This window comes from Vespula pensylvanica, chromosome 9 (genome assembly GCF_014466175.1).
Source record: "Vespula pensylvanica isolate Volc-1 chromosome 9, ASM1446617v1, whole genome shotgun sequence".
In the NCBI taxonomy this organism is placed as follows: domain Eukaryota; kingdom Metazoa; phylum Arthropoda; class Insecta; order Hymenoptera; family Vespidae; genus Vespula; species Vespula pensylvanica.
Window position 1 is genome coordinate 5,942,418 of NC_057693.1, and position 13,503 is coordinate 5,955,920.

At 32.3% G+C, this 13,503-nt stretch overlaps 1 protein-coding gene across 2 annotated transcripts in view; it reads right to left on the reverse strand.

Moving 5' to 3' along the window:
* The window catches only part of LOC122631509 (GAS2-like protein pickled eggs), a 78,900-nt gene that overhangs the window by 10,123 nt on the left and 55,274 nt on the right, over window positions 1-13,503 (reverse strand). For both annotated transcript variants that reach the window (XM_043817269.1, XM_043817268.1), the window contains exon 5: window positions 525-726. In XM_043817269.1, coding sequence (XP_043673204.1) covers window positions 525-726 — 202 coding nt within the window. The remainder of the gene's footprint in view (window positions 1-524; window positions 727-13,503) is intronic.

A 13,503-nucleotide genomic window follows, 5' to 3' on the forward strand; every position in this document is an offset into this window, starting at 1 on the left:
TTTTTTTTTTTTTTATTTATTCATCCTCGTATTCGACATTTTTATAGGTTATGATATTTATATAAAATAGTATGTATTTGAATTATGATTTAAAATTGGAACGAGCGAAAACAAAATATACTGCGATACGTAAAAAGGGAGAAGCATTGTGTTTCCATTATTTTGTTCATCTCTCACCCTCTCTATACTCATTACGTAAGAAACTAACGTACAAATTATGTAAAATTACTTTGCTTAGCGATCCTCTTTGTTTCTTCTCTGAAATTAGATTTTAATAGGTGAAAAATGCTAGCTAATGGTCAATTTTGTTCGATTAAAATGCAATTATATATATATATATATTTTTTTTTTTTTTTTTTTTTTTTTTTTTTTTTAATATGACATTATGTCCTTTAGAAAAGCATGCGATGAAATTTAAATTAGAGATTTTTTATATATACAAAATGAAAAAAAAAAAAAAGAAAAGAAACTGAAGGAATTATTCGAAATTATTTTTAATTGATATTAATTGTTAATAAACTTACAAGTTCTACATCGACAAGGATCGTGTTTGTCCAAATAATGACTGAGAGTGTCCCAACCACCACCAACTCGTACCATCACGTGACTACGTAGAATACGAACGAATATGAGAACTTTGGTGTCTCCAATACGATATTTCCCTTCGGATACTCGAATCATTGGGAATTGCGTCGGACAGGTGCATCTCTCGACTAAATCTCGAACCTGGAATTATAGAAATAAGAAGAAAAGATAAAAATAAATACGTAGATAGAAGAAAGACATTTTCTTTAAATACGGTGCACAGATAGATATTATTTACGTGAATAAAAGTTTCGATATTACATAACGAAACATAGATTTGTCGTCCCTATAATTGAAGAAGCATAATAATGATTTGTTTTCGAGTCAAATTCTCGAAAAAGAAAAAACAAAGAAAAAAAAAAAAAAGAGGAAGAAGAAGACAAGAAAAAAAAAAGTGTTATTAAAAAGTTATATAATCTTATCGAGAGAGAATATAAGCATTTATTATTAAAATAAAGTTTCATTATCTCTTGTTTTACTAAATGTGTGATGCGTATATCCACACACATATATATACGCACACTCATGCATATATACAGAAATACGTATATAGTTTTAAACGTCCATGAGAATATTAGATGGAGGAGAAGTTTTACGTAATAAAAGGCTCGCGTCCGATGATTATAAATAAAAGAGTATCGTTGTCGTTGTCGTCGTCGTCGTCGTCGTCGTTGTCATCGTTGTCGTAGTTGTCGCCGTGAGATTTCTTATCCGAGGAGAAAAAGGAAGGAGAAAGAGAAGGAATACAGAGAATACAGAAAAGAAGAAGGAAAAAAATGAGAGACACACAGAGAGAGAGAGAGAGAGAGAGAGAGAGAGAGAGAAACGTTTCTCTCGCTAATGCCACGAACGCCAGCATGTAATTGGCTTTACACGGGCGATTCTGTTTTTGGTAAGCGTGACTCAGAAACGAACACGCGGAGCATCGGTTGAAAACGATTGAAAAAGACGCCCGGCCGTAGCACAATTTTACCTGGTTCGGCCTTGTTAACGAAACGAACGCCCATTTAGGACCGGCACCGACTTGCTCTTCCAAGAATTTCGTTTCCTCCCGTACCTCTCGCGCTGCTAATTATTGCAAGCCTTATAGTTCTTTCTGTGTCTACGCAATTCTCGCGAGCCGATTTGAAAAAGGTAAAGAAACGAACTTGGTCGTCGGTCTCTATCTTTACCATTCCGAATCGTCTTGTCTTGTCTTGTCTTGTCTTGTCTCGTCTCGTCTCGTCTCGTCTCGTCTTGTCTCGTCTGGTCTGGTCTGGTCTGGTCTGGTTTTGTTTGTTTGTTTGTTTTTTTTTTGTTTTTTGGTCTTTCATCTGACACCTCGGTTAATTTATTGCACGTCGCTTTCTACCGTGTAATTAATTCTTTTTTTTTTCGCGATGAGGATTATTGTTTCGACGATTCGCGTCTATTCTTTTCATTTTTCTTTCTTCTTTTTCTTTTCTTTTTCTTTTTTTTTCTTTTCACCATGCATATGTTTCATTTTTAAGATAAGAAATAATGTCTAAGAGAAAAAGAGAGAGAGAGAGAGAGAGAGAGAGAGAAGAGTCGCAAATTTTTTTAATAGCCCTAGTTAGATATTATATAAGAATAATTGTAGCTCTCGTTAAATATATTTCATGGCTCATAAATATACACTCTTTATTGACCTTATTTATACAATGAAATAAAAAAAAAAAAAAAAAAAAAAAGAAAAGAAAAAAGGATAAACGTCTCGCGCCAAAATGATCGACTTACTTCAACGAGTCAGTTCTTTTTTCTTTATTTTTTCTTTCTTTTTTTTCTTCTTTAAACTCGTTTTAGCGAATGTGAAAGTGTCGAGAGTTCTAGACAAGAATGAGTTGTAGGTTTTGCATTCTTTACAAAAAACAAAAATAAAGAAGAAGTTATATATTCAATTTTAGCGACGATGACTTAAAAAAAATTTTTTTTTATTCATTTTTCTTATCTCTTTATTATTATTATTATTATTTTATTTTTTTTTTTTAAATCAGTTTTTTTATTTTAAAAAAACATTTCTTTTCTCTCGATAAAAAAAATAAAAATTTCCAGAAGATCCATTTCTTCTTCTTTTTTTCATGTTAAAATTAAAAGAAAAAAAAGAAAAAAGAAAAAAAAAAATTATTGATCCTTCTGAAGATTCTGATTCTTTCGTAAAAACGTTGTATTTAGAAATCGTCGAAAGCTCCGTTTGCCTTTTTATTTTCTTCTCTCTAGACCTCCAGGAAATCCGAGAGAATTTCGTGAAAGAAAGAATACTTAGTATAGAGATATTTTGGAGAAAAAGAAAAAGAAAATGAAAATGAAAATGAAGAAAAAAAGAAAAAAGAAATAGATATCTCGGAGTAAGTGATTTTGCAAGTAGCGTAAAGAAGCGTGTCAATATGGATGTCAGAGTGAAAGAGAGGAAAGATCTTAAACACACCTTGTAACATGATGGCGGATGATTAGAAAGGCTTCGGAGTCGAGAGAGGTAAAAGACCGTGCTCTTCTACGTGGAATGTCAAGGGACGATGCGACAGGAGACATTTCAAAAGGAATAATTTGTAAAACCGGTAAGAATAATTAGAAAACGTCAACGAAGTACTAACAGACAAGAAGCATTAGTTTCTGTACGTTAAGCAGAAAGAAAAGAAAATAGTAATAATGATAAAAAAAAAAAAAAAAAAAAAAAAGAGAAAGAAAAAAAAAACTCTTCGAGTCTTCTTCCGTCTTCGCTCGTAAGCTGCTTATTTCGCGTGTAAAAAAAAAAAAAAAGAAAGAGAAGAAAAAGGAATCATTTTTCTAACTCCCACGTCGTGAGAAAAGCGATAGCTAATCGCTAGAATCCCTTGAACGTTCTCTCTCAAACGGTTCTAACGAAAGATTAGAACGTGCTACGATCGTTTTACATTTAGAAATATTCAATTTGTATTATACACGTGCGCGTGTATCCAGATGTAATGTATAGTACGAAGTTAAGTAATATAATTAAGAATTTAAATAAATAATTAGAATCCTAAAATAATATAATTTATCTCCGATTTTAATCGATCAAAAATGTAAAAATGTTACAAATCTGTATACACCTACGATTATCCGTTTAAAACAGTATAAAACATAATGTTAATAAATAAATAAATAAATAAAATCCGATATAATAAATAAAGTAAAATAGTATAAGATATAATAATAATTAATTGAATAATAAATGAAATATTTCGAAGGATCATGATGATAACAAAATAATAATTCAAAACTTTTCTAAATCGACTTCGAAATAGATATTTGTTATGAGTAATCCGAGTAAGTAAACATTAACAATTTTTCTCGTTTCTATTTATCTTTGGATATTTAAAGATCGTTGTTTTTAATGATCTTCAAGTAAACGTTGTTCGCGACATGTATATGTAATTTATCATGAGGGAAAAGGAGAAAGAGAGAATGATAGAAAGAAAAAAAGATAAATAGATAGATAGATAGATAGACAGATAGATAGATAGATAGATAGATAGAATAAGACACCGTTTAAAGATAATAAGAACGAATTTGAAGATAAGGCAAGAAGCAAGAGATCTACTCAGGCAATATGTCATCCCTGAGCGCCACGCGGACGAACGCCACGAGAAGATATATATCTCGGGTGTCATGTCGTGGAAAAGGATGCGCAGAGCTTTAAGAAGAATAAACGTGCGCGTTCATGAACGAACACGCCGTCGTGCGAGGCGTGAAGAAACGTCCGACGTACACATGAAATATCTCTTTCTTCTTCTTCATCCTCCTTCTCTTCTTCCTCCTCCTCCTCCTCCTTCTTCTTCTTCTATTACCTCAGCTTCCATTCGAGATTCGTCAAAGAAAGAAAAAGGGAGAAAAAGATAAAGAAAAGAAACATTTTTTTAAATATTCTCTACACGAAACTTTGGACTCGATAAAAAAACAGAAAGAGAGAAGAAAATAAATAAATAAATAAATAAATAAATAAATGAATGAATGAATAAATAAAAACGAAAGAAGTCGGAATCAATTGAAATTTCATTGTAATTTCTATCGCGAGTGCGAAGTTCGAATAATGGGAGAAAAAAAATCATCGATTAAATTTGATATAATTTCTGTAAAAATAATAGATGCGTGTTATCATTCGTGTAAATAAGTACGCACATGTAAATAAGATCGCACAAATTATATAAAAAAAAAAAAGTCGTCGATTCTATTGTCTTTCAAAGAGAGAGGATAAATTTAAGGAAAGGGATGAGGAGCGAAGAGAAAATTTATCGATTCGATGATAATAAAACGGATAAAAAATCGAATACTATAACAATGTGTGTTGTTCGAAATATACGCGCTTATATACATACGTATACTGTATAGATATATAGTATATACTGTACGATTGGAGTCTTTCAGTGTTATCGTATCGACCGATCGATCGATCGATCGATCGATAACCTGTGCCCGAGCGATGGATCGATCGTTCGATTTGCCACGATCGTTGGCAAATTGTCGGTCGTCGTTCGGTATTGAAAAGGACGTCCGAGAAGACTTCTTTCGAGCACGAACTATCTCGACTAACAGCTTTTATTATTATTATTTATTATTATTATTATTATTATTATTATTATTATTATTATTATTATTATTATTATTATTATTATCATTATCATCATCATCATCACCATCATCATTATTATTATTATTACTACTACTACAACTACTACTACTACTTCTTTTCACCTTATCGCCAATCGAGTTTCTATCGATAGATCGAACAAACTTATCTCCCGTTTTATATAGTTACGTACGTGAATTATATGTAACATAACATTGCCTTATTATAATGTTCGTGTATTCATTTTTACGATTCTGATTGGACCGACCTCATATTTTCTTGATAAATCGTAAAGAATTTCTTTTTTCTTTTCTTTTTTTTTTCTTTCTTCTCTTTTCTTTTTTTCAATTTTTTTTTTTTTATGTGCCCATACGTGGATAATCCTTCGGAAAATTTGTTTTTTTTATTTTGCTACGTATTTTGTTGTTGCTTTTTCTATGTTTTTTTTATGTATATATTTCTTTATTAAAAAAGCCGCGTATTTTTTCAAACTATCCTGCTAATGATTTATACACTATTATTCGTATTTAATATAAACATTTCTTTTATGTTCCGTTTTATTTTTTTCTTTTCTCGTGTAAATACGAAAGAATTCTTGTTAAAATTGATCGTAAATGCGATTGTGTGAAGGATTATAATAAAAGGACACTGGACAAAACGATTTTTCCCTTGTAAAGTAATAGGATAAATAAGTACATAATATATATTCGGATATTCGATCGATCATCGATCACTCGTCTTCCTTATCGACTAAATTCATCGGACGTTATAAATATGTATCATTTATGTTCGTAGCACCCTCCGAGCTGTGGTCGGACATCGATACGAAACGGAATTATTTATCGCCGTGGATAAAAAAAAAAGAAAGAAATCAAAAAAAAAAAAAAAAACAGAAGAAAAAGATAGCGAGACAATCCCGTATTCTCTTCGAAAATCTTCGAAAGATGCCGTCGTAAAAAAAAAAAAAAAGAGGAAAAAAATCATCGTAATCGCATGACGAGTGCAAAGGAATGAAAAAAAAAAGAAGAAGAAAAAGAAACAGAAAAAGAAAAGTATGCGATGATTTTGACCTTCCGATTGGAATTCGTTGATCGATTCGTGAGAATAACGTAATAATCGTTTTATTTCCTCTCGAATACCCGCGAAAAAGCTGTTCGGGCTAAACGAAACGAAATGAAACGAAATGGCGATAAATCAACGGCGATTCTCTTTCGAACGAGTTTCATTACGATTCCAATCGTGTACGAGGCGGCGTTCCGCCTGACGTCGTTCGCGAGTATCCACTTGCGTCACGCGGCGTACCTCGTCCCAAATATTTATTTAATCGCTCCTCGAAACGACGACAACGACGACGACGACGACGACGACGACGATGACGACCGGTCGGTTGGTCGGTTGGTCGGTTGGTCGATGGATCGATCGATCGATCCACGAAATCGTGTCGCATCCTTCTCGCGTCGTTCTTTCTGACGTTAATTAAGCGATTTATCGTACGAAGGGTAGCTCAACATCGAGAAATTATTCGGCTCGATTTCTCCGTCAAGGATTGTTGACAAAAACAAAAAAAAAAAAAAAAGAAAAGAAAAAGAAAGAAGAAAGGAGGAAGGATGAGAGCAAAAAAAGAAATATCGAAGAGAGTAATTATATCACGATGAAACCGCGATGTAATAGTCGATGTTCTTCGAATCAAATGGAATGATTTCATTGGAAATTTTTATTCCGAGTTAACGACGACCGATTGGAAATTGGTTATTGAAAATTACTGGACAAGTGGGTTTTCAAGGAAAATAAAAAAGAGAAAAAGAAGGAAAGGAAGAAATATCGAGGAGGAGAATAATTGATATTCCTCAAATCAAATGGAATTGTTCGATTCGAAATTTTTAATTTCGAATTAGCATTGATCGATTGAAAATTAGTTACTGTTACGAAGAAAGAAAAAAAAAAACCGACAGAAAGGAAAGAAATGAAATGAAAGAAAAAAAAAAAAAAGAAAAAAAAAAGAAAAGAAAAGAAATATCGAAGAGAGATTTATTAAATTCGAAATTTCGATTTCGAATTAGCATTGGCTAATTGAAAACGGCCAGTATCAACGGAAGACAAATATCTATTCGTAAGAAATTCAAGGTCCTATTCGGTCATCGCGAATCCTCCTTTTACGTCATATCGATTATATCACGTTGACCTAATTTTCATGTTACCCCTTTCTGACCCTTTCGTTGATGGTTAGGGAAGGTACAAGAGCAGCTACACAGCTTAGATCGTTCAAATATTCGTCGTAATCCCTATGAGCTGCGGGAATTAATTATTGGTATTCCTTACAGGTGTACTATTACGAATATAAACTATCGTGGGCAATGATTACCACAATTGCGGTTAGTTAGAGCCGCCCGACACTCGACTATCCAAAAAAACTCCCCTTCTCATCTTCTGCGCCATATGTGACATTATACATACGTATATACATATATATGTACATATATATATATATTTTTTATTTCGAAACTATATCGACAAAAAAAGAAAAGAAAAAAGCAAAGAAATCAATTTTGTTTCATATTTCTACATAAATCAAATATGTCTGACAGTCTCGTAATAATGAAAGATTGTTTCTCAAAGGCTCGTTAAAAATTCTACACGTTTTAATTAACAAGTAAGCACTTGTTGGATCATTAATATCTTTCTTATTAGTTACGGACTTGATTTATTTAAAAATATCGTATCTTAATAAAAGTTAAATAAATAGAAGTAAAAAGTAGAAAGTATTAAAACAAAAAAGTAATAAAATAAGAGAATAAAGAAAAAGGATAGAAACGTTAAACGGCGTACGTTAAAATCGACAATTGGCAAAAGGCTTGTCGGGTTCGAGAACGCATATTCTCGTTCTAACGCCTACGATCTAAAACAGCCAAGCGAGTGGTATGAAAGTGCGGGACAATTTGTAATTAAGGGGTACGTCGACCGACTCAATTTCATCGTGTTTACGACTATTTGACGCAATCGGTTACGGACTCAAGCGTAAAACACGACGCTACTGATGCAAAGTATCATGGGCGCCAGCCAGTCAAATTTATTCGTTTTTCTCGTTTGCTTTCTCTCTTTTTCTCTCGTTAAACGCAATCGTTCAAAGCAAACTGTTAATACGTATACAGTTATACGTAACAAATATTTTTATTTAATTATTAAAATGAATTAGATATCCTTAAAAATAAAAGAAAAAGAAAAGAAAAATATTTAATTCTCGTACGTAGGAAAATTAATAATTTCGAATAAATCGAATGTCAACTTAATTACTGCGATTTGAAAACAAGAAAAAAGAAGAATTGAAGTAGAAAGATTAGCGACGTCTTGATTCTCCTTTGTCGTTTCAGGGCCATCGATTTTCTACGACAAACCAATTGTCTACGAGTCGATGACTTTGTAGGCTACGTATTTCCTGTTTGAAAATATAGCCAGTGTTACCGAACGAGAAGTACCTACTATGTATCGATTCGAATTCCGGCATTCTTCGAACTATGTATACATCTTACTAATGCGGTGCATACCTTACTTGCAAGAGCTTCCCTCTTTTGAGAGAGAGAGAGAGAGAGAGAGAGAGAAAGTTGAGGAAATAGATAAAGATTGACAAGAATTTTCATCGATGAATTCCCTTTGATATACTTATAATATTAAAAATGATATTCTCGTGTGTATATATATATGGGTACACAAAAAATGATATTTTTGTACATGTGTGTGTGCGTATATGTATGTGTGTGCGCGAATATATTATTTTTAATATTACAAGTATAAAATATATATGTGTGAATGTATGTATGTATGTATATATATATATATATATATATATATATATATATATATATATATATAGGAATTCGATAGAAATTCTTTTGAAATATTTCGAATCATAATTTTCATATCGAACAAACACATATAAATTAAATGTCCGAGTTAAATCAGTCACCCGATATTAATATTTAAAAATTGAAAAAAGGCAAAAAGAAAGCGGAAAGATAAAAAAGAAAAAAAGTAAGAGAAAATAAATAAATAATCTATGCGAACGACACCATCGGTCGTCGTGTTGTCGTTGTGTCGTTGTTATTGCCAACAAGATCGAACAAGAACGAGTTTTAAGCTTGCTCGCTGGCAAACTGGGCGAATAAAAATTTTTTTTATTAATCTACTACTACCGATAGAAGCGATCGTAATTCTCTTGGGTACTTGCGACAGATCGTTCCTTAATTAGGGTTAATAGAAAACCTGATATCCGAAAAATGTCAACGGCTACGTCGAATACGACGGTGGTATATAACGAAGGAAAAGAGTGAGATAGATGTATACATATATAAAAAGACAGACGGAGAGAGAGATAGAAAGAGAAAGAGAGAGAGAGAGAGAGAGAGAGAGAGAGAGAACTGTAGCTGACTTTGCGTGGGTGTAAAACGAGGTGGCTCGCCTCTCTCTTTCTCTCTCTCTCTCTCTTTCTCTCTAAACGAATACACCGATAATCCGTATATTCCGTATCGTTGAGTTAGGTTGATATTACGTAAGTCGTCGTGGCGGCCTTGCATTATAGCATCATAACCATTCATCCTGTCCGCTCACCTGCAATGCGCCACACACAATTTGTCCCGAGAGAGACTGGATTGTGTGTTATATGTATATAATGTGTATGTATGTGTATGTACATTTCTCTCTCTCTTTCTTTTTCTCTTTCTCTTTCTCTTTCTCTTTTTCTGTAGTTATACGTGCACCTATATACCTATCTCATACGGTCCCTGTCAGAGGTATAGTAGAGATTTTGCCAGAGCAAGACAGACAGGAGCAAGAACGATCGGTATTCAAGTAAAATGCACCATCGTCGATCGTCCAGAAAACGACGATTTGGAATTCGTCGACCTACAAAGCCGTTCGATCGGATTACAACTGGAGCGTGATATTATTATTGATCTTTTCTATCACGATAATATCTACATGTCTCTTTTTATTCTTTCCTATTTGTTTCGATTGTTATTTATTTATTTATTTATTTATTTATTTATTTATTTATTTATTTATTTATTTATTTATTTATTTATTTATTTATTCATTATTATTATTATTATCATCGTACGTGTTAGACATATAATCGGAATGAATATTCTGTGTATATCAATCGTAATATTTACAGATTAATATACAAAACCGCATTCTTTTTTAGAAATAAATAATTCGATTTAATAATTCGAAAGATACATTCTTTCTCACGTTTATATTAAAATATTTAATAATACAGGAGTGCCCTGTACAAACATTGTTGGTAATATTTTTATATTCCCAGGGAATAGGTAATAAAATTTTTATTAACGATCTTATCGTTCTTGCACGATGTAATTAAAACGGATGAAAGAAAGGAAAAAAAAGGACAAAAAAAAAAAAAAAAGATAAAAAAGAAAATGAAAGAAAAGAAAAGAAAAGAAAAGAAAAGAAAATCCTCGTTAGAAAATTGTACGCAAATCCGTGTAATAATCTTTATCTAACGATATTAATCGAACGTATAATTTTTTTTCCCACGCTCTTAGCTAGTAGCTAATAAAACAATTTCCTTATTATTTTTATATTAATTAAAATAATGAAGGAAAAAAATGATCTTTCGATTGACGCCAGCGAAATGCAAACTCAATGGAAATTTATAAATGCTTGGTACATTATTATACAAGTATTGTATAGGGTTTATCGATGAATCGATCGATTCGATATCGTCAAGGAGTTACGGGAAATAATAATAGCGAATTATGGTCGTATTATCGATCGGAGGTCTCCCACCCCATCCCTCGCTTCACCCCTCGCTCTCTATCCGTCGTTACGACGCGATACGAGAAGAAAATGTTATAAGCATAATGACTCTATAAAGTCCGTTTCAATCGACATTTTGTTTGATCCTTAATAAACATACGTTATGTCGAGACTTACGTCGGCTCGACTGAATAAACAGTAATTACGTCTAATATTTACTATTAGTCACGTTCGCTACGCACCACCGTATATACCTACGATCTTTTTTCCACTTGGAAATTTTTTCCAATTGATATTCCGTTCTCTCTGTAATCGATTTAAGTATGATCGATTCGATATAACACCTCGAAACGAAACGAAATTCTTTCTTTCTTTCTTTTTTTTTTTTTTCTTTTTTCTTTTATTTTATCAACCCCACTTCAGGGGATTATAAATCATAATGGGATTGATTAATGTCTACGATTTTTGTTATCGAACGATCTATCTGTAATTGAACGAACGAACCAATAAAAACGAGTTTAAAATCAATAATAAGTAATCTGATCGTTGAAAAATACTAATCTATTTTATTATTTAACTCTCTTCTTCACCGGAGTATATATATATATATATATATATATATATAAAATAAACTGCGAAATTAATTGTACAAATTAATTTTGCAAATAACACCGGTCGTATGTTAAACGATAAATAAACTTATTGCGAATGTGTGAAATGTTAAAAGAGAATTCGTTTGACAGGAGCAGTTACGAAACGACGACGGTGGTTATATTATCAGTTAGGAAATACAATCCTGCTAAACGACGACATTAAATGAGGATGCTCGGCTATGCATATGTATATATATTGTATCTATGTATCTATCTATATATCTATGTATATATTTATATATGTAAATATGTATGTATGAATATATCTATCTATATAGATGCTCATTTATGTATATATGTATCTATGTATATATTTATGTATATATTTATATATATATATATATATGTATCTATGAATATATATATATATATATATATATACACCAAGGATATGTGTAGAGAAAAAGAGAGAGAGGGAGAGAGAGAGAGAGAAAAGAGAAATGGCACGCGTTAAGGTCACATAAAACGGGGACCTCGACTTAGACGGGGATTAGTTTTCTTTACGTTGTTATGTTAATAGACGCGTAGACACGCGGAAGTATTGTCGTTGAGAGAGATAAAAAGAGAAAGAGAGATACATAGATAGATTAGAAAGAAAAAGAGAGAGAGAGAAAGAGAGAGAGAGAGAGAGAGGGAGAAAGAGGAATGCTTGATAAACGAAGAAACAAGAATAACACACGCAAACATAAGGAACGTTTTCTAAACCCGACGGAAGTTTAAATGCTTGTCAACGTTGATATTACATAGGGTGGTACCGTTGAATTTACAACGTGACAAGAGAACCAGCTTCGATGGTGTTCGAAACAATGTTTATTCCGTCAACATGTTACAGGTATCATAATTATTAAATTGTGTAAGTATATACAATAGGAACGAAGTAATTATTTGAGATGGACACTATTATTGTTGTTGTTGTTGTTTATCGTATATGTATGTTCCATTATGCTGATCGTTAATTAACTCATTATAAAACTGCGATTCTATCGTGCATTTCACTTAAGAAATTATATAATGTGAAAGTTATAGTATTACTTAGTACAATGTAATAATATTACATTTATTTACAATTATCGTATTAAGCAGTTATAATATACTTGTTGTTAAATCAAGTACATTATTATATTTTTGATAGTTATTCAATAAGTATAGTACGATCGTACTGTACTAAGCACCACCATAATCGTCTTTACGATATACAATTATAATGATTAACACTATTTTCTTTTTCGTATCATGATTGTATCAAGTGGGTACAATTCATTTAAAGTCAAAAAAAAAAAAAAAAAAAAAAAAAGAAAAAAATTACGAAGAAAAAAAAAACCTTGGCCCTAAAAGAATCATGAACGTTTACTAGTCGAGAAAAGAAAGAAAGAACCAAAAAAAGAAAAAAATCCAATTCATACAAAATATGAATGCAATGATATGCGATATTTCAAAGCTATAGTATGTTAAATATGTTAAAAATGTAAGAAAAGAAAAAGAAAGAAAAAAAAAGTTGAGCTTAAAAGAGAGAGAGAGAAAAAAATAGATACACACACACACACACACACACGCACACACATATATATCGACTTAACGAAGTCGACCGATGCCGGAAGACTATTTTCAGTGTTCCCACCCTCGAGGAGGTTAATTAGAGGGAGAGGAAAAGCGGTGACACGAAGTGTCGACCGAGTCGAAGAGATTACAAGAAAAAAGAGGAGAAGAGAGGAGAGAGAGAGAGAGAGAGAGAGAGAGAGAGTCATGTTCGTGCTCTCTCCTCGTCGACTTAAAAAACCTTGAAGATTCAAAAGTCTCGATCCAAGAGGGCGATCCCACTTCTTTCTCTTTTCTCTTTTCATCTCTTCATCTTCGTCCTCTTCTCTCTCTCTCTCTCTCTCTCTCTCTCTCTCTCTCTCTCTCTCTCTC